Raw genomic sequence first — 25553 nt, forward strand, 5'->3', positions numbered from 1 at the left:
AAATAATAATACAAATAGTGCTAAATCTGTAGAATTTTTTACAGATTTAAATAAGAAACTGGGGAGCAGTTTCACTGAAAATGATTTTGAATTAGTTATTAAAATAATCATTGGTCTTAGTTGTCCAGTTTGTCCAAATCTTGAGTATTGTTCCAGTTGATCAGGCCATTTTCAATGCTATTTGCTTTAACAAATGTGTGCACACATTTATTTATGTATTCTCTCTCCTGTCATGCAATAGAATGCCATACTAATTCTAGGAATAGCAAAACAGTACTACTTGCCAACCAGTTCTGGATATTATTCAATAACTAGTGCATTTCAAGCTACCTACTGGATGATATTGCAAAAAAAAAAAAAAAAAAGAAAACCCTCTAGTATAAGCTAACAAAACAAATGTACATAAAATGTCTTGGAGCTGCAGCTCATTCAGTTACAATAATAATAAATGAAAAAAATAGATGCGGAAATATTTTTCATCATTTTGTGCACACCAGGTGCTTCACCTCTTACTTGTAACAAATGATAAAGGATAAAGTTGAATTACCGTGTTTCGGCAGACAGTCATCGTTTCTTGCAGCATAGAAATACAAGTTGTTGACGATAGACAAGTTGTTTTCATAACAGACTGAAAAAATAGCTCATTTTTGCCTCTTCCTTACTGTAAATGTAAACTATGTAAAGTCTGAATGAGTAATTGACAGTATGCAATACACAACTTTATATACAATCTCTGGATATTCAGTTCTTTAAGAAGTACTATAAAACTGGACTGAATAAATGCTAAACCATTAAGTGCAGACATAAATAACATTTTACCACTTGTGACAAATGTAACTTTTCATTTATCAACTTTATTCATTTTCATCATAGAATCTATTCCCTTTAATTTCCTCTTCTATAGTGAGCTGTTTAGACTTAACTTTCTCTCTATGGGATGATGGGACAGCTGAATGTCTTGAGTCCAGTAAATCTGAACTTGTGCTTATGCCATTCTCTGATACTTTGATTATTTCATCTTCTTGACAGACATTAGTATTCAGTTCCAGATCATAATTCCCATGTTCTTTTGAATATGGGCTGGAAGAATTTTTTGTTATGTCCACAGCATCTAACAGACCAACATTTAAAGCTAGGCTGTCTCTATGAATAAAAGAAGATGTTTTCATGGTGTCAGATAAAGTAGTTTTTATGTTTTTGTCATGCTCTGATTCTTGTCCAGTGCATGCCAACTCCATATGAATATGGAATATTGTATTAGTGGCTTTAAGAACTAATGTGGAATTAGCACAGGACTTCTGAGAAGTAACATCCTTATTGAACTGAATAAGATTATTAGAGGTAACAGCATCCTTATCTTTGGAGTTCTGTTCATCCAGTGAAACAATTACAGAATCACTAGAATAACTCTCTCGGGATTGAGATATCTCAAATATTTCTTCATTTCCAGACTGATTTTCCAGCTTTTCAAAGGCATGCTGAGATGCAGTGAAAATTTCATGGCTTAATTTTGTCACTGGGTTAGACATAGCTGAGAGAGAAGTTTCCTGGCTGCAAGTGTTCATATGTGAAAAAATGAGGTTATTATTATTATTGTTAGTATTATTTAAGCTGAACTGTTTATGATTCTTTTGCACTGTTTCATCATCAATGTTAGTAACCTGTACAACTTCTAAATCATAAGTTTCATTATTTTTTTTCTCTTGCTCCTTCTCAGCGATGTGCACACCTTCATTAATATCCTTAACATTTTCCTCCCTAATCTGTGATCCTCCTGTTTTCTTCGACTTATCTTCTGCGTTCTCAGTTTCCTCGTCTTTTTCCTTTTTCCCTACTTCATTTATTTTTCTTTCACACACACTTGTAGTGTCTTTTTCAGATATAGAGCTAAAAGATGAGCGTTGATTTTGTTGTGCATCCACAACGTCATTTTTCTTTTGCTCTTTCAGATCACTATGGACATTTTCTTTCTGAGGTTCCTTTCTATTTCCCGGAGGTTTATTTGCACGTGAGCTACAATCATCTTGAGCAAAACCTTCCGGGGGCCACTTTGGCTTATTCACCTTAGCCATTTCGTCAATTGAAAATGTTTTCTTAGGTGTTGTATCATCCGTTGAGGGAGGCCACGTAATTTTTAATTTACCCCTTTCTGTGGATTTTTTCAAATGATCATCCAAACTCTCAGGATGGATACATTGAGTAGCTAAGTGAAAGTTTTGATCAATTTCTGTAATTATTTTAGGTTCAACGAGTGTACCATTAATGGGATTTATTTCTTCAGTGTGAATATTGCCAGCTGAGCTACCTTGATCTTTAGAATTCCATAATTCTTTATGTTGCTTGTGTCCAAAACCTTCATCGTAATTTCCTTTAGACTTGAAAAGTTGCTTAAAATGAGGTTTACAGTATATTTGTCCATGGAGAGATGCATAATTTCCCAAGCTGTCAAATAGAGGGGGAAAAAAAAAAAAGAAGCATTACACTTCTAGGAATTATAAATCTGTCATGAATTTGATACTTTGCTTGGTATTTCAAGTACCCTATGTGACAGTGTTTATAAAGAAAGAAGGAATAAAAAGAGCGAATCCAATGTAACACACAGTTCTAAACAGGAAAAAAAATATTTAAGACTTTTATTTGCAAATTGCCATGCAGTTTGAAAATTATACAGTTTCTTGAAGGAGAAGACTCATACTTTTTTAGGGAGAACATAAACCATTTATATTCAGATGCAGAATTTCTGTGAACAAACATGCAGTTAGTTCTTACCTTAATTTGCTGCCACAGTGGTGACATCGGAAACATGTTTTATGAAAATTCTGCTTGTCTGCGACTAGGCATTCCATTGGGTAAACTCGCTGTTGACAAAGTGTGCATATTTCCTGTTCCTGAAGCTGTAGTTTCTAGAATCAAATATTATGTGATAGATATTAAAAATCTGTAGCCAAATATTATGTTTTCATTTTATTAGTCCATGTTAAATGTTTGCTACACTCAGTGTTGTAGTTCTCTTCTCTTTATCTGTCTCCTGATAGCTATTCATTTTAGGGTTCCATTTCTTTAACTAACAGTAATACTTTGAAGATGAAAAAGCACTCACCCTTTTCAAAAATTGTACATTTGAAAGGTTATCCACTTCATTCTCTCATGCACAGTATTTCCTATTTATTTTTAATAAGTATTTATTTTGTGAAATTAGATAATAAAATGTGTATTAATATGATTGTTACGGATCTGATATGACTGTAGCTGATCTAATATATGTATAGCGTATGAATCTACAGTGTGATTTAGGGATAGAGGGGGCAGATGTTTGAAATTCTGTTGGAGAAGTTCTGTTTAATCATGCCAAAAACATATTGAAGAGCTCCACTTGTGTGGTAACCTGCAAGCTCTTTGATCTAGATATACTATGGATATAATTATTTGTGATTTTTGCATTTTTTTAATCTTAATTTTAAGACCTGATGTTTTCATTAGAAGATTTTTCATTTCAAGCCTGAGTTAGCTACAGTCACGATATTAGCTAACTGTATAAAACCCTTTCTTTTATGAAGTGTAGTTAATTATAAAAGAAGCTAGTTTTCTTTAAACTACAAAGCACACGTAGCAGGTTTATTCCATACCAGTGAGGGGCCGAAGACAGAAGGAGATAGTGGACAATCACATGGGCTTGATGTGTGAAATGCTATGAAAACTGTACTAGCAGGCAAATACAGAGAGTCAACCAAAGCACTGTTGAAATAGATTTATCTTCACTGACACCAGCAGAGAAATGCCCCTTGACATCAGGAGAAAATTTGGTCCATTATTGCATTGTATCTATTTTTGTTTTGCCTGCTGGTATTGGTTTCATAGCAATTTATGAATCAAGACGGAAAAGTGGTGTCGATTTTGTAACTACAGCTGTAGTTACAATATATCTCTACTGTCTGTAATGAGTTGTAAAAGAATACTAAGAGAAATGAAATATCTTCAAAATAGCCTAGAGCTTGTAAAAAGAATAACCACCAGAATAACAAACAGGGAAAAAAAAGTGTTGGTCATTAAATAGAAATTTTGAAATTTAATTTCAAATTAGTTTCAAAGTTGAATGACAAACTGGAGTTGGGCAGATGTTGAATTTTAGCCGATGTTTCTGCATGTCTCCTAGTAATCTAAATGCAGCTTTTGTTCTTGTTGAGATTGATTGTGTCAGCCAACCATAAGGATCCACTTAAATTAGTATTCTTAAGTATTCTGAGTGTAAAGAGGGAGAAAAGAATCAAGCTTTGTGACAATGTAGAAAGGTAGAAGGTAACTGAGAAGGCAAAAAAGAAGGCAGAAGGCAGGTATCTCCTGGAATACTGTCACACTTCAGCTGGCAAGCTGGTTGTGTGTGTTGTGCCCTGAAAGGTGACAGTCAATAGAAAGAGAGAGTGTTAGTCTAAGTGTCAGTGTCATTTTGCTGGTTTATTCCAAAGAACTTCCAGGGTGGAATAGCTGAACCAAGTGCTCATCTTCATGAAAATTAATCGTGTGAACAGTTCTAGAAAAATAATTTGGGATAAAACTGATTGACCTTATTTCCCAGATAGAAAGATTCGAAGTGACTCCAGAGGCTTCATTCTACTGGAAACTGAATATTTCTCCTGAGTATTTCTCCTGATGGAAACTGGGTATTCCTGCTGACTTTAAGATCTTAACATGAACTAGATGTGCAAAGGGAAGGTAATAAAGCTCATCAAGTAACGGCAAGTATAGTATTTTCTAATTTTCATATGCTTTTGTAATCTAAATACTATTTTAATGTGTTTTTTCATGTAATACATGTGCTATGAGGAAAGCGTATATTTTGTTATCATATGCTTCAATATGAAAAAGTAAACAGCTTCAGCTTTTTGGAGGGAATTCGATTACTGTGGCTCAACTCCTTAATGATGTGAGACCTGCACTGCAGCAGTAGATAATGTTTGCTGCCTTAATTCAGACTAGGGTTGTATCATCCAACAGGAAGCATTGAAGATTGTAAAATCATCCAACAGGAAGCATTGAAGATCTTTTTTTTAATGCATGGTATTTTGTAAACCATTTCAGTAATTTTACTAAAATATTAAACCAGTCTAAATAAAAAATAAAAATTAACATTATAGCTATTTTATACAGGCAATACCATATCAAGAGTAAGCTGCATTATTTGAAAGCATTAAAAATCAGATGCATACTGTGCACACTTTCTAACATGTTAATATTTCTTAAATACGATAGTAATGATTTTACATAATAGTTTATGATACCAGTTCAATTACAGTATTTACCTTAGCAAAAAAGGCCTCAAAACTCAACATGTCAGTATTTGTTAGGCACACATTCAGCACATCACTCAAAGGAGATGCCCTTGGAAAGGGAAGATGGTGAAAGATTGCTGAGACAAGAGGAGAGACAGACAGCAAAAGTTAAGAAAAGTTTGTTAGTTTTGTTTGTTATTTCAGCCTTTGGTTATAAACACATTTTTCATTACTTCACAACGTACTAGTGGTGAGTGATAATGTATAAAATTGTTTTAGTTTCTTCACACTTTGCATGCTTATTTACCACTGAAATACTCTGCTTCCTCATGGAAGCTGCTTCTCATTTCCGTTTCAGAAGTATCTGAGACACTGTAACCTAGACTTTTAAAGACTTGTTCACTCTCTTGCCATGTCTTCTGAAAATTTTTCAGTAGCTCTTCTGGTGAACCAGTAGTAGAAATATCCAGAATATGTCCAGAGATAACATCTTCATATGTTGGAGGGGCATGCTTGAAGCCAAATCCTGACTGCATACTATCAACATTTTGTGAGGTTGAGGTTGCAGTTCTTGATTCAACTACTGTGCTTGTTAATGTATCCCTGTCAGAAGAACATTCGTTATGGGACTTAGCTTCCAAACGTATTGCAGGTTGAAATGATTGTTCTTTATCTTTACGTTGCCCTGGTTTATAAGATATATCTTGTTTTGTTTCTCTTAGCTGCCAGCAAGAAGAGTTTTGGAAATTAGCTTTCTGACTTTGATTGTCCATACAGAACTCATCTCGGTTAAATATGTGTGTTCTGTCCTTGATTTTGCTATTCACTTCACCACTTCTGAAATCTCTTTCCATTGACTTAACTTCAAATATGTCTTTGTCCTCAGTTTTTCCAAAAAGCTTACCCTTTTCATATGCACTTTCATTACTTAACCTCTCAACTACTGTAGTTGGCTCATTTTTTGTGTGTGTTACTATCTCTGATGCTTCGAATCTGTGAATAAGCCCTGATGGGTGATGAAGCCCAGGACTCTCAAATTTTCGTGTCACTGAGATGGAATCTAAACTTTCACTCTGAGACTCTAAGTGTTCTGGAATGTTTAATCGGTCTTGGCACAAGTATTTGTTTTTCTCTGCATGTAGTGCATGTAGTCTTTTTTCTTGTGTTTCTTGTGTATTTTTTACTGTACCAGCAGTTACTTGAGATTCATATACAGGTGGCATTACAGAAGATAAAGGTTTCCTAGCGTGCATTTCAATCTTAATTTGTCGGCGAAGTGTTGCAGGAGATTTAATGATTTCTGATCTTTTTTCTACAATCGGAAGTGGATTTACAGCTTGATGCTGTGTTGCGCCTTGTGATAATTTTGCTGTGGTGTCTTTCAGCTTAGCCAGTTGCTCAGCTTGGCTTCTTGAAGAGGGGGAAGACTGTGGCTGTCGAATTTTAGTTTTTGATGTTGCAGATCTGTGGGGCGGCAGAGGAAATGAAGTCCCTTCCCTTTGGGTAGGGGAAGACGGTGCCTCCCTTAGAGGAGAGTCTGTCCTTCTAGACTCAATTGTTATATAAGTAGGAGACGGGGATCTCATTCTTAGTGCTGGAGAAGACCTGGATTCTGTCTGGCCAAGTCCATTGGACTGCTGTTGAGCATCCTGATGCACTGCTTCTGCTTCAATAGAGCCTGTGGTTTTATGCAGGTCTTTTTTATTGGAGCCAGTAGTAATTCCTGATATTTTCTGGGAAGTGCCTTGATAAGTAGTGCTGTTATTTCTGGATTTGACTGTTCTTGAGGAGACAGCGGTTTGGATTGAATCTTCATATGAAGCAAGCATTTGGCTTGCTTGATATTTAATATCAGATAATTCTTCTTTCATTTTTTCAGCATTATTTTCTGTTATTATATGAGCTATATATTTTTTTCTTTCTTGATCTATTAGCCATACAGGGATAATATTTAAAAATGTCTTAAATGTTTTTAGACCAATCCTATTTGGCTCATCTTCAAACTGTTTCACCCTGCACAAAACTTCCTGCAGTTCCTCTCTTTTTCTCAAAATATCTACTATATCTACTGCACATTTTTCCTCTGTATGCAGTGGTGAAGAACACAAAGAATTTTTGTGTGTATTTTCTTGTTTTGGATCTTTTTTCTTTAGGAGGCTTGCTTTCACTTGTATGCCTTTGTGTTTGACACAGGCATTTTCTTGCAGCCTGTTATATTCCTGGGACGCGCTTGTTTTTTGGACTCTGCTCTCAGAAACGCACACGTTCTTTTGTTGGGTAATTTGGGTCTGTGAGTCATGCAGACTGTCATTTACTTTTCCCTTCACTGCTTTCGCTGCTGGTGTAATCTTAGGCTGCTCCTGTTTTTTCTGAATTGTTACCATGTCTTTCTCTGGATGAATTGCTACATGGGTCTCGTTTATCTCTTTCTTCAGCAAGATTTTCTCCTCTCTGGATTCTCCTTTTCTTGTTTCCTTTTCATTAACTAATTTTTGTTTTATTTGGTTCAATTCCTGTTTCTGCAATTCTTGTCTGCTTTCTGAACATTTCGAATGTGTTTTTTCAGCTAATACATTCCCATTAATGTGCTCTTGGTGATCTTGCTTTGCCATTTTTTCTTTTTTCTTGGTGGTAAGACTTATGTCTTCTCTCTGCTTCTTCTGATTGTGTTGCGTGAAAACATTTTGAACATTAATTCCCTGCTGGCTTTGCTGTATTTCAGATTCTTTATGAGTCTCCTGCAAGCTCTGCTCTCCGATGGGAACCTTAATAGTTTTAACTTTGAATGTAGGGGGACTGATTTTATTTTGAGGCTGGGTCAGTTGCTCCACGTTCTTCAGCTGCTCAGGCTTAGGTAATGTCTGATCGGGATGCGTTTTTTCCATCTGACATGACAGGTTATGTTTTGCACCCAGTAGTACTTTTTTACTACTGTGATTTTCTTCTGAGGCTTCTAAAACTTCCTGAAGCTGCTTGGTGGTTGATGATGCAGATAGCTTTTTATCACCTCTGAAGCCTCTTGCTTGAAAATTGACATGAATATCAGAATCAGAAATTGTGCTTTTCTCTGGTATCCCTGGGGCTTCTGCGCCTTGTGCAGGACCTTGATCTTGCTTGTTTGGTTTCTGTAATAATGTTTCGTTTGGACTTCCCTGAACCTTGTTGCTTGTTCTGACTGACTCACAGCAAATTTTGACTTCCGTTTTCTCTCTCTCTTCCTTTTGCTGTCTATATTTTTCTTCAGCTATCATTAATGGAGTTACAAATTTTCGAATATAAGGCTTGGGTTTTATTTGTGCTTCATTCTCTGAAGGAACAGAAGGAGATTTCATCACTGGAAAAGTCTCTTTTTTCTGGACTGATAGAATCTCTTCCTGAGCCTTGGGTGAATAATCAGCCATTTCTGTTGCAGAGGAGAGTAGTCCTCCCTCCTCTGCTCTTGTGTGACTGCTCACTTGTTTCTGTTTATGACTAACCACATTCATCAGAGTTTCAGACTTGCTACTGTCTGCTAATATTTTGGTGATATCCGTTTCTGTGCGCATATGAAGTACTGTTGGCTCAAATTTAGGAGGTATTTTGGACTTGAGACCTTCCGGGCCCCTTGTGGGCTCCCTTCTGGCGTGGTTTTGTGATGATGCTACTGCAGTAGATTTACCTGCCACTTCAGTACTGGTATGAATTTGCTCTGGATGAAGCAGTGACTCTTCTGGATATTTAGGAACGTGCTTTTTCTTTTGCCTTGGTTGCATTATAGGAGGAATCAGAAGATGGGGTGGAGGTGGTGGGAGAGGGAGACCAGATAGGAACTCACTTTCAGATTTGTCATCTATTGGCAGTGGTGGTGGAGGAGGAGGAAAATGATCAAACTCAGCTTTGCTCGTTTCTCTAGATGATGGTGGTGAGAGAGACATCTGTTTATCTGATGTTAGAGGAGGAGGAGGTGGAGGAGGCAGAGGAAATTCACCTTCAGAAGATGTAACTGAAGGAGGTGGTGATGGGGGAAGGGATGGTGGAGGTGGGAATAGGGAATCCATTTCTGTTGTGTCTTTCTGAATTACATTCTTGGCTTGATTCGGAGGAGCTTTTACTGAAAGTCGAGCATCTGATTTAGTAGCTTCTATTTTAGTCTTTCTAGTAAACTGGCCTACTAATTTCTTATTTTGCTGATGAATATCAATCCTTTTCCTGCTCTCAGTTTCCTTAAAATTACTGTGTGTTTCCTGCGTGACTTCGTCTTTGACACTCTGTCCTGATGTTCTAGTTACTACATCTTGCACTTGGTCAGGGTTCATTTCTTTTATGGCAAAAGTTTCTCTACGATCCTGAGATTGCTGTATTTTGCTCTTTGCCACGTGCTTTTGAAAGTGGTCGCACACTTCAGAAATTTCAGTAGGTGCCATTTTGTTTCTGCTGGAAAATTCATTATTTTTGTGTTCATTATATAAATTCTCTTTCTTTTCTGTTTTTCCCTTGGCTTGCATGCTGCTGGACATACTGTTTGTCTTCAGAGCTTTGTATGTTTCTGATTTCTCTGCTCTTACATTTCTCCCCACTTTTTCACAGAAGGTAGACTGGTTTTTCATATGTTGTTCAGTAGGAGATTTTGTGTCATTTTCTGCTTTGTGCTGGACTCTGGTTTTATCCTTTGACTCTTCCGCTTTCTCAGTGCTCTTTTGTTGCAAATTAGGTAAATTCATCTTTTTAATATGATAAATATCAGGAGACTCAGTACTCTGATCTAAATGTATCTTTTCAGTAACCTTTGCAGCTTCTTTCAGAAAAGTCTCATTTTTAGCCTGCACTTGCTGGTAACATTCATGGTGAGATTTAACCGACTTGGCTTGATTTTGGGTCATGTTACCATGTGCTAATTGCTGAGATGGTTTAAAAGCTGGTTTGGCAGTTCCTTTTATATCTGTCTGATTCCTTTCTCCAGATTGTACCATTTTCCTTTCTGCACAGATTTCTAGCTCATTTTGCACAACAGTCTGAGTATCTCTGTTGATTACATCTCCTCTCCCTATGCTCTTGAAAGATAGCTGAGCTTCTTTTAAAGACCTTAATGTTGAATCAAGATCCTCCTGAACAACATCGGTTTTTAGAACTTTAATTTTTGCATTTATTGCCTTTTCAAGGGACTCAATAGTCCTCTTAATATCTCCAGGTATGACCTCAGGCCTTTCTGCTTCTTTCAGTTGAAAAGCTGCTTCTTCAAGTGACTTCAGTATTGCCAGTATATCAGCTTTTATAATTTCTTCCTTTTCTTTAACTGTTGTTTGACTTATGGCCTGGCTGAGGGAATTTAAAGCTGCCTTCAAATCACCTTTTATAATTTCTTCTTTCTGTATGTGACTAGATGTATCCTGTGGCTCTGCCGTGAAACTTTTAACTGCATTACACACGTCTCCAGGGATGATGTCAGCTTCAGCGACTGTACGTTGAATGGGGGACTTGTGTTTCTTTAGCAACAGCTTTGTGCCTTCTACATCACCAGCAATTATTTCCTCATCTTCCTCTTGTTTCTCATTTGTAGATGTTTCATCTGACCCTGTTTGGAACAGTTTCAAATAGTCCAGAGCTCCAGCTTCTATGCATGTTGTGAAAAACTGAACATTGCCTCTCTCATTTTCTTCTATTTTAGCCCGTTCTGATATTTCATTATTTGCTATAGAAGACAGGAGGCTGTGAATGGTACGTTTCACATCACCACCTATCACTTCATCACGTCGCATTTTGCGGCCATCTTTTTTGTGAAGGAGAGAATATATTGTCATGTTAACATCCCCTCTCTCATTTTCCTGAATTAAGATTCCTTGTTTTACAGAGCTATCCTTACTAAACAGTTTTTTAATAGCCTGCTGTATATCACCTCTCACTATCTCTTCTTTTTCAACATGATCATCTACTGATCTGTTCAGTAACTGAGTTTTGGTCAAATTAACGTTGCCTTTTTCATCGTCATTTACTACAATCTCTTTTTTGGTAGTGTTTTTTATGGATAGCAGGTTCATCATTATGTTGCCTAGATCCCCTTTAATAATTTCTTCCTTCTGTATTTCTGGTGCCTTTTGATTCATTAGTTTATATTTTGCCATTCTGACATCCCCAATTTCATCTGACGCAATGATAATTCCATGAGACTCCACAACTTTTTGAGAGTAAAGCTCTTTTAGCGTTTCTTTGATACTTTTGCCTATAATTTCTTGCTTTTCAACCTTACTTTCATTAAATTCGTGGAAGGGTGTTGTTTCAAAGAGCCATGTTGTTGTTTTAACATCCACCTGTGGAATGTCTTCCCTGGATGTTCTTACTTCACTTTCATCAGTTTCTTTAATAGAATCCAGTGGCTGATTTTCAAAAACCCACACTGCATGCTGAACATCACCTTCTTGCACATCTTCCTTTGTGACTGTTTGAACATCTTTATATTCTGACCCCTCTGCTCTAATCTCATCTAGAGTGTGTGTCTCAAATAACCATGTGGCAGTTTTGACATTGCCATGTTGGACTTCACTGACACTCACAGTTCTTACATATGTGCCCTTACTTAGCTCTTCGGACTCGAATAATCGTTTGTTTGCCTTCACATCAGCCCCTACAACACTGCAGATAGTGGGCACAATTATTTTTTCATTTTCTGAAATTTTATCCAATGGTTGAGTCTCAAATCTGTACCTGACAGAGCTCACATCTCCTTTCTGAATATCTTCCTGGGTGACAGCTCGAATAATGTATACATTATCTGATTCATTAATAGAATCTAAAGGTTTTGTTTCAAACAACCACCTTGTCCCACGTACATCTCCATGAATCACATCTTCCTTTTTAACTGTTGTTACTTCGTGATAATTCCCTTCTTTGTCCTGGATTGCGTAGAGTGATTGATTTTCAAACATCATTCTATAGTTTTTAACATTTCCCTTTGTTATTTCCTCCTCACTGATGGTTTTCTTGGTGCTGATGTTTTCAGATTCATCTCTAATTTGGTCCAAAGAGAAGGTCTCAAAAATAAAACAACTTTTTCTCACATTGCCCCCCTTTATATCTGTTACAGTTTTGACTGAGGCACTGTTTTCCTGATTTTCTTTTATATCATCAATGGAGTGATTTTCAAAAAGCCATCGGCAATGTAAAACATTTCCTTTCTGTATTTCCTGTTTTTGAATAGTTTTAATTTTTTCCAGAACTTCCTCTGAACTGAAATTTATGGAGTCTAATGAGTGGTTTTCAAATTTTTGCTTCATAGTTGAGACATCCCCAGGCTGAATATCAATTTCCATTATTCTTTTTAATTCCTTCCCTTCTTCACCTTGTATATTTTCTAGGTTTTCTGTTTCAAAAAGGCAACATGCTGTACGGACATCACTTCCGTGAATATCCTCCCGATTCACAGTGTGTAGCTTTTCTGTTATTTCTGAACCATCTTTTATTGCATCCAGTGGCTGTGTTTCAAAGAGCTGAGTACAGGTTTTGACATCTCCTTTATGTATTTCTTCACTGTCTGTCACCACTTCAACTTTGTCATACAGTGATTCCATTGGCTGTGTTTCAAAAAGCCATCTACATGTTTTTACGTCTCCTTTAACAATGTCTATCCTCTGTTCTGCTTTAATTTCTTCTTCTCCCATATCACTAAAATGTTTAATTGCATCAAGAGGCTGAGTTTCAAACAACCATTTAGCTGTTTTCACATCACCAGAAATTACTTCTTGTGAAGATATTCCCTTGATGATTTGGATTTTTTTATCACTTTCATCAAATTGATCAAGAGGCCTTGTTTCAAAAAGCCACCTGCAGCTCCTTACGTCACCTCTTAAAATTTCTTCTTGCCTGATTGTTTTAACCTCATGGTATTTACCGTGACTGTCTTGAATTGCGTAGAGAGGAGTTGTTTCAAAAAGAGCTTTGTTCAGCTCTACAGCTCCTCGTATTACACCCTCCACATGGATTCTTTGTGATTTATCATATTTTTTTAAATTGCTCGATTCAAATATATTTTTGTAGGCGTTCACATCACCTCTGTCAATTTCTTCAAGCTTTACAGTTCTGACAAATTCTTTTCTTTCTTCTCTGATCTGTTCAAGAGGTTTAGTCTCAAAAACCCATTTCTGATGTCTTACATCACCTTTTTCTTCCTCAGTAGCAACCACCTTTTGAAGCTTACCAACATCTAGACTGTCCTTTAATGCATCCATTGGTAAAGTTTCGAATAAATGTTTAGTACCAGATACATCACCTCCTATTATTTCTTCAGGGAGGGGACGAGACGCGTCATCGTTCTCTTTTAGAGTATCAAGAGGCTGGGTTTCAAAAATCCAGCACTTTCTGGAAACATCAGTCCCTAGAATAGTTTCCTTCTGAGTGATCATTTCCTCAGAATCCTCTTTAATAGTATCCAAAGGCTGTGTTTCAAATAACCATTTTGCCTTGTGCACGCCACCTTTGACATTTTCCTCCATAGAGATTCCTCGTAAAACTTTAATTTCCACTGGGTCTTTATTAATCCTGTCTAAGGGCTGTGTTTCAAACATCCAGCGTGCTGTTCTGACGTCCCCCTTTTCAATGTCTTCTCGGTGGACAGTTTTAATCTCCAGTATTTGACCTAGGTTGTCTCTGATAACATACAATGGGCGAGTTTCGAAATGCTTTATGCTTCTCTTCACATTTCCTTTAATCTCCTTAAGCTCGGACCTCAGCTGCAGCAAATTAACTTCATCCACTGAGTATAGCTGCCCAAGTTTATCCAGATTCTGTGTTTCAAACATGTACTTCACAGTTTTTACATCACCACCAGAAATTTCTCTAACACAAGTCTCATCTGATGTCTGTTCTTCATCATGATAAATTTTATTCATAGAGTCCAGTGGCTGGGTTTCAAACATCCATGTGGCTGTGCGGACATCTCCTCTAGCTAATTCTGGGATCTTGTCTGTAGTTTCTGCAGATTCTGAAGATTGTGCACCCAGTGCTTGAATAGGCTGAGTCTCAAACATCCAGGTTGTGTATTTAACATCTCCACCTGCAATGATTTCTTGCTCTGCAATGCTTTTAACGTTGTCTGGATCTGGAGAGTCATCTTTAATTGAATCTAAAGGTTGGTTCTCAAAGATCCATCTCATAGACTGGACCTCACCTTTTAGGATTTCATCCCATTCTATATATTCTTTTTCTGAGCCTGTAAACTTTTGAGGGATAATAGTGTTTTCAAAAACATATCTCGCCTGTTGTACATCTCCTGACGTTATATTCCTTGCTTCAGATTCACTAGATAAAATATCAGAGATCTCATTTAAGTAATCCTTTTCTAAGCTTTTCCTTAGTTCTGGGTGAATATGTTTGTATAGGCGTTTTAATTCATATAAATTTCTTTGCTTTGAGTACAGATCTTTGGGGATAGTGGACTTTGGAGAGGTGGGTTGTTCAGGGGACTGGGAAATCTCTGTCGTTGGAGCTGGTGTGAAAGTAGCGGGAAAGTTTTCTGTGTTTCCATAGTTAGGGGACCTGGTGTTAGGCATCGCAGAAGCAACGGTTCCGTACTGCTTTCTCCTGGCTGTCGAAGTTTCATGGAGTCTGCTTGCTGAAGTTGTAGTGGTGGAAGAACAACTAACTGCTGAAGGCCATATAGCTTCCTGGTACCCATTTTCAATCTTTAGGGAACAAAATTGTTATTTTTTTTAAAGAATATATGTGATACTTAAAGCAATTCCTATGATCAGAAACCTTGCCTTTATTCTTCACAAAAGCCCAGCTCTGCAAGGATCTGAGCAACAGAATTGTAATAGGACCTGGAAAGGAACAATCTAGCAGCAGTTGCTCAGAACCACATAAAAAAACCCCTTAGAACTAAGGCATGTGCTGCTGCACCCTAGAACCTATGTGACAAGAAATGTGTACTTCATGCAAAATGAAAAATGATGATTTAGCAGTTTGGGGGCTTTTGCTGTAACTAAGGCATACTTTGCATTATAAACATATAAAATTATGCTCTGATTTATGCACGTTTTCATTTCTTATGTAACAGATGCTTTATGTGCTTCTGAGAACCATGGTGACAGAAATGATGCAGATTTACAGATGTAAAAAGGGGATAGCAGACACTACATTCAGCAGAGGAAAACAGGAAAAGCAAAGTTTTATAAGTTCTACTTTTAATTGTGTTTGTCCCAAAGTATAAATACTTCCCAAGCGACCTAATGTGCTTTATACCACTTTGTGCACTTGATGTCTAAGCTCTCTATATTCCCACCACTTTCATAACTTACATTTTATTCACAACTAAATAATCAAAATAGAAATTCAGATTACATGACAGACCAATATCTTAACTTCTTGTTTATATGAAGAATGATGCTTCTTAATAAAAGCACAGACCTTTGCTTGCTTGGCAGGTGTTGCAGTCTCCTTGTCAGAGTGAACAGCCTTTTCCCGAGCTGTCTTTTCAAATTGCTGCTTTAAAACCTGTGTTGAAATCTTTGGGAACTCTTCATTCATAGCTGCATTGACTACTGCAATAGAAAGAATATATATATATATATATTTTTTCCCCTCCGTCCTTCATTTTATGAAATTGACTTCAATGGTGAGTTACAAAAATTATCACATTGCAGATTAGACTCAGCCATGCAGAGCTTTGGACTTGGTCATGAATAGAAAACCATAAAGGGAACCACAGAATAACTGTTATCATCTACATGACATGTTATCACCTACTGTTTTGCACTGCCGGAATTGCGTGAATGGCAGGACAAAAAGTTGACTGAGGTCTCGACGGATTAATGGGATGTAGGAATTCTGTTAATATCAGGACTAACTTAAAGCAGCCGTGTCTGAACACAGTGCTCCTATTCTGCAGGGCCATTCATTTCAGCTGTAAATTGACCTTTTATCATCTACAGTTTTGGACTAGCGCTTGAGTATGTTTTCAGGTGATAACTCTAAGTGCACAGCTCTTTAAAGCAGCTGCCCACTTACTTAAAAACACCCCCTCCTTATACAAAACCCTACTTCTAAACCTACTACCTACCTACTTCTAAACAGTTTTCTTAAATCCCATTGAAACCAATGGATATATTTTGCTGAGCAAGGATTAACTGATGAATTCAGAGTAATGCATGTTTGTTTGCAAAGGCAGGTGCATTTGCATGACTAAGGGGATTTGCCATTGCTCATTTGTGATCAGATTCTTGTGCTACTACTTACCTGTTTCATCATTGTGCTGTAAGACTGTAGAAACCTCTTTTCTCTCATGAGTAATTTGCTCACGATGAGAAATCTGTTTAAAAAAAAAACCTGTCATTTCACTACAGGGTAGTGTGCATTAAGATATGTAAGTGATGTTTACTTATCCAACTTCAGCCAGAAGCTTCATACGTGTTGTTTTAATGTGGTAATTAATTGGATTTCCCATTCAGATTTTCCTTTGATGTAACATTTCAAAAACCCTTTTAAAAAGTATTATTACCAAATAAGGGAGGCTATTAGCAGAACATTAACATTTTGCTATACTGTGTGATAATGGAGAAGAAAGAAAGCAGATATGTATCAGCATCTTGCTAACATTGTCTAATGCCATAATTAATTGACTCAGTTACCTCTTCCGTTTGAAGGGTTTCCATGTGACTTTCTTTGGAGGTGATTTCATTGCCTTCAGTTTCCCTGTGGCTACTTGATACTGTGCGTTGACTGCTACTTGACATCTCCTGAAGATAAATAAAAATAACTGCACATTTACAGCTAATAGAAAATTGGATTTTTTATATACCTGTGAAGGACTATCACAAATAAATTATAATTTAAATGTTTCAATCTGAATTAGTCCTTTTTCAACAGAATGCAATTATTGCTATTTGTATCTGTAAGATTTGCAACAGGCATTTTTTATATCAGAGAGCTGCAAAGTCATTTCTGTGACTGCAGTGCAGGCAGACTTTGATCAGCAGGTACTGAAAGCTCCATGGATAAGTACAATATATAATTAGAGTGAAGAGTGAAGGAGAGACTTGGCAGGTAGTTCTGGCTTTAAATGCTGTCCCATCAACTCGTTCCTATCAGCAAGTATGAGGTTAATTTGATTTCATGGAAGTTAATATAATAATTTCTCTATATTAGATATGGTGGCTTCCTGTATATATGATATGCATATTCAGATGCAAAAATACATGCTGATTATGTTTATGGAAGCTGACTCACAGGCTAACCAGAAAATTGTATAAAATATGTGGGCTGCCATTGTATTGGAAGTCTGACAACTGTCTGTGTTGGAAAAGCTGTATCACCGTTGCAAGATTTGAGCTTTGTTCCTCCTCTCTGTGATAAAATTGTCTGGTTCAACTATAAAATAAATTAAGATTAAAGTCATACTAACAAAAAGTAGACTAAATCTGCTAGTTACTGGCCCACTGAATGACTTTGTGAGTTACCAATCCCCAAATTAATCCTACTGCCAAGTTTGAACTGTCAGAGTACAGGTGAGGTCTTAGGACAACCAGATAGAGCATGATTTACACTTGCACATTCTGTGTGTGTGACAACTATGAGCATGTTACTGCACAAGAGTGAACTTAGGAGGGACCTCCGTACTAACTTGAAAAGAAGCGGTTCACAAAGAAGTGCAATCTGTTCTCTGTTTAATGAGTATACGTAGTGTACGGTTTTCATTTTATGCATATATGCTTTTCCATATATTTATGTTTTTTCATGTAATATACTTTTCTAATGTGGATGTTTTAGATATGTAAGTCAGGCTGTCATTCTTGGAAGAGCTCATTTGTAAGACACAAAATACACTGGTCTTGGTTACTGTGTGTCCTTTGAATGGTGAAGGTGTTAAAAATGAATATAATTAGGCTTAATGTAGTTAGAAACCATATCTAATCTGAATATCGCTTCTTTTTGCTGTAAGTTCCATACTGCTTTTGAAATAGTTGCCATATTGCAAAAGGTTATAATATTTTAATATTAACAACCATAGCTGTCTAAAGTGCAGCTTAATCACTGTGGGCCAAATTTTGACAATAAAATAATGTGGCCCTGCTCTGGGTATGCAGGGAGGAAGGGAGAGTTGGAAGTTACCATCTTTTGTGTGATTCAAAAGCGCTGATTGAAATTACATTTATAAAATGCTGATAAAAAACCTTGACCATCTAGTCAATGGCTGAGGATTGCATCCTAGATTTAATACTAATTAGCAGTTATGTTTGTGGGTAGTTTATCCCTCTATTTGATTCTGTGGAAGATTCAATTTGTGCTATATCATGCATTATTAAATCAAGCAAGGTGTTTACTAATTACAAGCTAAAATGAACTGCATTATTAAACTATATGACAGTATAAAACTATATGACTATATTTTGTGGATAAAAATTCTGTTAACAATTCAGTGTAATTGTGGGGAGCTGTCATCTCATGAAAAGGTAATTCTTGGAGTTTTTGCTACTTTTGGTCTGAATATCTCAGGTCTGAAAATCAGCTATCACAAGCTGTCATCAGAATTTAGATAATTATTACTCTTTTGTATAGTAGCAATTAAATGTTGATTATATTGCAGTGAACATCATTTAGAATAGATTAAGTGATTTTTTGTTGTTTTGCATCACAAGGTGTATTCATACGGTGTAATTTGTATAAATCACATCATACAATAACAAAGGCCTTCTAAAAAGCCTACCAAGTTCTAAGGATAAATAATATGCATTGAAAACAACTGGAAATATTGGAAACATTGAAAACAAAGGATTGGAAACAAAGATATGGAAATTACTAATAACATAAATCAAATGCTTTTTGGTACTGGAGCAAATGAGCTGTGCAAATAACTTATAATTCCTGCATATACATCCCAGCAGAATATGAGATAAAGATTTGGTGGGTTGTGAAGTGGGACACTACAGCTAGGAAATGAACAGGTAGACACTTCATCTAAAATCCTGAAACTTGTGTAAACTTGTCAGGTCTCTGCTCAATCACAAGTTGTTCTGTCAGGTGAGAACAACTCCTCTTCAGCTATTCAGGGAGGACAGAAGCAGAGAGCTCAGTATCCTTTTTGGCTGCAGGAGTGAAAAGACAGTGGTTAGGGTTGTTTTTCCTGTGCCCTGAGAATCACTTTTCCGTTAGTATTTGTTTATTCTATGCCTGTGTATTTTAAACAAGGTTTGCTTTTTTTGTGTTGACATTTTTGTAGTTTCTCTTTGTTCTGACAACAGACAAAAAAAACTTAAAAAAAAAAAAAGTTTGGAGAATCTGAATGTATACACAAGGCTATATATTCATATACAGGATACCATTCTATATATGCTCTGTATGTATTAAAAAAGGAAAGAATATGAGGATCACATGTCTGAAAGCCATTTCTAGGACAGAAAGCCAACTAATGTTGGAAGTGTCTTTGTATTAATTGAGCAATAAGACATTATTAGGACGTGCATATACGCTAGGATCATCATAAAACTGCTGTGTGAAGATGTCCTATACAGTGACCATGTGTTAGCATATTTTGAAACAATGGTCCTAAACTATCCATATGTACAAACTTGCAATTCCCTCTTGTCAGCAGCAGAAGTAAATTGTCAGCCTTTAATGTAGGTTATAAAACTAGTAACAACAGAATGACTAACTGATGGTTTACTTGGAATAGATCTTCATTTCTTCTTCAAGATCTATGCATCTTTTTTTCCACGCTAATGTTCTTATCATAATGTCATCTGTTTCTTATAAAAGATTTGTTAGAAACTAATTCTGCAGTTCATCTCTGAACTTGCTTAGTATTATTTTTACGCTGTTTTGACCACTCTGTGGAAGGTTTTCACTAAAAGGTTAGGCAAATAATCGTTCTCTAACAACGTCATGTTCATATTCAGTTTACCCTCTTGTAATCACTAGAAAATGGGCAATTGCTCTCCTAGATGTCTAGGATACCTAGAAATGTGAAGATGTCTATAGAATGACCCTCAAAGCAGGAGATTTAGCTATAGCTGTGCCACCACCAACACAGTACTGCATTGTTGAGTGTGAATCAGCTGCTTTTGATGTATTTCACTCATCCTTCCTATGTAGGAGGTTAAGATCATTTGCTGGAAAGTGCTCGTGTCTGACACGGGATAATGAGATTTTGTCTGAGCAGCTGTTGTACCCTTCAGAACAGTTCTGACTGTGATTTTACAGCTTCCGTGGCGAGAGGAAAGGAATTATTTTCATTTGCAGAATGGCTGGTAGCAATTCTTTTCTGATTCAGGGATTTTTTTTTTTCAGTCACTGATGTAATACTTACACTGTCCATCTATATATTTTGTCAGTGAAGAACAGCAACTTGTACTTTTGATGTAGGGAATTCTCTGAGTAGTGTTTATGGAAACTTAGTAATTATTTTGCTTTCCTAACTCCTCAGCCTGTGGGTCACTAAGCTGAATGTTCAGCATCTCTTACGCATAAGCACATTTTGTGCTCCAGACCAGTAGATAGGAAAGTATTGTAGGTTGGCACTTTCAGAATCATTAATAGTGAATAAATCACAATCTCTTTGTGTCCTGGTGGCTGAGTATAAAAGGGACTTACAAATCCTGCAGTCTAGTTAAAGACCACATCTTTGCACAAACTCTGGCTGAGTTGGTGAGCACACCACAATTCCTCCTCAGTGTTCATTGCTGCTCACCATTCAGTGCAAGATTTTAGTGAGTCCTGTTGATGCTAATGCAAGTTACAAGTGTAAATCTCCATATTGCAATGGAGTTGAAAAGTCTCTGCTCTCAGAAGAACATAGGAAGTTCTGACAGAAGAGTCATTCTGTTTAAAATTTTTATGTAGCAAAAAATCCTTCTTTTTCTCTGTGATGAAATTTTACTATAGTAGTTAGACTGTATAAGTAAAGTAGAGCCTAAAACTCTCTTGAGTATACTTTACATATACTATTTATACTATAGCAGAAGCATTGTGAGGCACGGATCCTAATCAGGCTACAATAGTTTGGTATGTTATGCTTTATAATCTATTAATTATAATACATATTTTCATTTTGAATTTGTGTGTACATATATAGTATGCACACACAGAGTGTACACTTTGGTATTCTAAAAGGTATTGAACAGTGCAGCAGAAGTATTAGAGACATGGCAAGAGACTTTTTCCTTGTCCTTCCAGGCTGAGTAAGCAGGAACAACTGAAAATCTCATGAGAATAAATGTCATCTTGAGATATTTCAGCCCAGTTTTTGAAACTCCAGTGATTTAGATTGTTTTGATAATCATGACTTTTCACATAGCAAACTTATTTTAAAGTTCTTGAATCTGGCTGAAAATATAATGAAATAGAAAAGAAATAAAATGGCAAATATGGTATATTCCTCAGAAGGAGCAGTATAAAACAAAATTGCACTTGAAAATGTTATGTTCTAAGTGAAGTGTTCAGAAGACAAAATGAATCTGATTTGCCTAAGTGCATATGTAACTCTGACCCCTTGTGCATAAGTATTAAAGAAATCTCAAATTAAATAATAAATCAGTGCAGGAATAGAATGGACCGATAAGAAGTTCATAGATTGTCCTTCTAGTCTGAAGAAGGATTATGGATACTTTTTCTGAACAGCATTTGTCTAGATAAATTTTTAATGCTATTGTAGTATCTATAGCCCATTTGGGAGGTTTTTCTGAGCTGGGACAAATTACTTATAATCCCTCTCTTGTGTGTAATGCTTCCTCTTGATATATTCCAAGACCTTATTTTTTGTCAAAGACTCTACTGAAACTATAGCCCACCATCACATGTTTCTGGCTGATTATTGTCATTTCATATTTTTGCACTTTGACTATTCCTTTCATGATGTTTTTTTATTTGCCGTATTGAATTCTGCCTTTCAGATTTCATACCACTGCAGTTACCAGTTGGAAATGAAGTTCTACCTTCCAGGAAACTCGCAACCTCTTCCAGTTTGGTAGTATTCACAAACCGTATAAATTCTACTTTCTGTTAATCCAAGTCATTTAGGGAGATACCAACCATAGAGAAATTCATAGACCCTCATTAGCATATTCCCCATTTCACAGTGCACCATGACAAATAACATCTCTGTTTATATCCAAATATATTTTGTCCTTGAAGTATAATTATTTGTAACTTTTTAAATATTGCCAGAAGTGTAACAAATGTTCTTGAGTTTGGCTTTAGACCACTCTAATCAGTTAAGGCCCCTGTTGCCAGGACAGCATCAATCAGCATACCTCTGCTGACAGGGTCAATCTAACTCTGCAGTGCATTATAATACACTGTCGTCACCTGAAGTCAATTATGTGAAATTAGTGCAACCTGTGGATGGATTTAGTCTATTCTGTTATGTGAGTGATGTGACAAGGAGCTGGGTCCCAGTTCAGGGCCGTTTGCCTGACTAGGGGCTGCCGGAGCAGCTCTTGTCAGTGTGAAGATGCTTAGTTCTGCCGTTCCGTGTAGAGATGTGGAAAACTCCTGCAGAATGGAATCACCAAGGGTCTTACGACCAGTACAGAGATGACTGTTAAGTCTCACAAGAGATGACACATATTTGTATGTAGCAGACGGAGAAATGTGACATTATGTGAAAGAAAATGGTTGGTAAAAGTATCAGTTACAGTGTACAGATACCTTTGTATGTTTTATTTGCAAGACCAATTTCTAATAGACATGTAATAGATACTGCCGCTTATACTTAGTTTATTTACTCATTTTTCAAAATCAGTCTGCTTTTGGATAAAAAGGATACTTCATGAAAGGAAGACACCCGTTTCTCCTCCTTGCTTGTTGAGTGCCCAGATTGTGGATTTTGATATGATATTAGTGTATAACATATCAAAGTTAACTAGCAGATATGATGCTTATTTAACACAAAAATAAAACTGTAGCAGAATGTTGGTGTGTCCTCTTCTACACAGTTTGAAAGCTATATTACTTTAAAACTCTTAGAAAAATGCAGGTTGGTAAAGCAATTTACTCTGCCATTACTGTTTTTTTAAATTTTATTTTATCAGACTTCAGGTAGTCCAAAGTCATTAACTCCTGAAAGAATTTTTTTCCTGATATATGCTAATGAAGTAATAAAATCCAAAGACCCTTTATCTGAAATAACACTTGGAAGCTGTTCTTTATATTTTTATGTAGCATCTGAGTTTTTTGATACAATTTTTGATCTTCTTAGAGGATTTGATTAAATTTAATTCAATGGAAGCAGCAAACTCCATTTCAAAGAAAATGGTTTAACATTACTTCAAATGCAATTTATGCAAACTATTACCATAATAGTTGATAATGACTTACAATCTTACAGACAAGGTTCAGCACAAAATACTCCTCAAATGCTAGCCTGCTTTACTTATATATTTTCTATAAGTCTAGAATTGTCTTCATTGAGAGTTCATCTACATAAGAAGCATACGGTTACCACAGGATTACTATATCATGGCAGTATATCTTGAAGAGAAAATTCTGCAATGTCTTAGCTATAACGAAAACTGTTCAGTAAAACAAATAATCACATTTTTTCCCCTCAAGCTGTCTAGCAGGCCCTACGTCATTCGTTAGTACTAAAAATCCTGTTCTTACCTGTACAGACTTGTGCTGGTACTGAGCAAAGGCGTTTTGTGCTGAGGTCATCTGGCCTTTCTCAAACTGTTTCTTTACTCTTGCAAGGCCGCCAGGCACGGTACATGACTCTGTTTCCTCTGAAGCCTAGTGTAATAAAATATGGATGGTTGTTTTTCATTTGCAGTAAGAATACACTTTTATAATTTTTTTTAATATTTAATAGCAACACACTAGAATGCTTATTAATTGAAATAAGAAAATTTGGAAGCACATAGTTATGTCCCTAGCCTTTTATATGCAACTTCAACTGATATAATCTGCAGATCTATTTTAATAATATATGAATTAATAATAATAATAATATATATAATAATAATAATATAATAATAAGGCAAGTATTTTACAAGGCTGTTATCAGAGTAGAGCATATTTGTACTCTTCAGATTATCTGTTAAATTTCTTTGGCCTATTAGGACTTCTACTTATCAAGCAAAATGACTTGCGAATTTTGAAGTTCTTTTGGAGTTTTACAATCTAGAATTTATTTAACTGCTAAATTATTCCGTGTGAAATAGATCCTGTTGTTCTAGCTGCATATTCATCTCTATCTAAATAGATGCCTAAGGACCCAGTGATTTCTTCTGTAGTTTTTAGCGATTTGTCGTGTATATTCAGTAATGTAATCTCTGTATTTGCAAGAATTAGTCATCAGCAGAGAAAGCAGACGAGGGTAAGTACTGTTGCTTACAAGTTCAAAGACCTCTGTACCGAACTTAAAAATTGAGATTCAGAGAATGAAAGGACTTATTTGAAACATGTATGGAGTTTGGATTGAATCTTTTCGACTAGAGGTAGTAAATTCCATCCAAAAAGAACTTGAAGAGGTGCAATGACATTTGCAATCTCTATTTTAATGAAGTACAAGCACTGTTTGTCAAGTATTGTATGGTACAGAAAAAAAGGTACTTCTAGTGAATTGAAACAAACATGCCAAAAGTGTAGAGGTATCGTATACAAAAAAATCCATATTGAATAGGGGGAGATACAAGCGTATCAGTTTATTTTCTAGGTAGATATAGTAATATAGGTTTCAAATTTAATCCATGCGGAGATCAATCTGACAGGATGGATGAATAAACAATGCAAGAGAGGTCATTATGTAAAACAAATAGAGAATTAAGAGGGTAAATGTTGATATCTTACATTAGCGAAGGAGCTGCTGCTCTCTACCTTGGACACAGCAGCCTGGTACATAGCCATCCTTTCTTTCAGCGAGACAGTGTCCTGGAAGTCCAGCGGTGAGTTACCACTCGCGGGAGTGTTCTCTTCTGCTAGTCGTCTTACAGTTTTGGGACAACCTGCTGTAAATACAATCAGACATGATACTTCCTCACTAGGAAATAGGTGCCTGCCTTTTCAAATCTTTACAGTAATGAGCGCTATGAATACTTCTTTTTTTGCCAATTTTATTTTCAATGATATATATCTGAAGAACAGAAAAAAAATAAAAAAGAGTTTTTTAATCTGGTCCTCATCAGGGAAATAATTTTTTTATTTAAAAAAATAATATTTGCTTATTTTTTAATGTTAAATGTGCATTACTTTTACTCTATAAAAATGATTATAAGCAATATGAATAACATTGTAATTAGATATATTCTGTTCTAATTAGCTTTAAACAATATAGTATTTGTTTAATGGAGACTTATTGCAGAATTGACTATACATTTCCATTGTTTATTG

At 36.1% G+C, this 25553-nt stretch overlaps 1 protein-coding gene across 1 annotated transcript; it reads right to left on the bottom strand.

Moving 5' to 3' along the window:
• Positions 1-229: 229 nt before the first annotated feature.
• XIRP2 (xin actin binding repeat containing 2) lies at positions 230-25195 on the bottom strand. The gene is made up of 9 exons (XM_088519455.1): positions 25014-25195; positions 23829-23954; positions 16862-16969; positions 16470-16542; positions 15642-15775; positions 6172-14917; positions 5298-5404; positions 2770-2903; positions 230-2442 (listed from the first exon to the last, which is right to left on the bottom strand). The coding sequence occupies exons 1-9, from the start codon at positions 25068-25070 to the stop codon at positions 855-857; spliced, it is 11073 nt and encodes a 3690-aa protein (XP_088375581.1). The 5' UTR covers positions 25071-25195; the 3' UTR covers positions 230-854.
• Between the last annotated feature and the right edge of the window lie 358 nt (positions 25196-25553).

This window comes from Tinamus guttatus, unplaced genomic scaffold (genome assembly GCF_059628265.1).
Source record: "Tinamus guttatus ecotype Peru unplaced genomic scaffold, ASM5962826v1 Tinamus_guttatus_pri_ptg000060l, whole genome shotgun sequence".
Classification (NCBI taxonomy): domain Eukaryota; kingdom Metazoa; phylum Chordata; class Aves; order Tinamiformes; family Tinamidae; genus Tinamus; species Tinamus guttatus.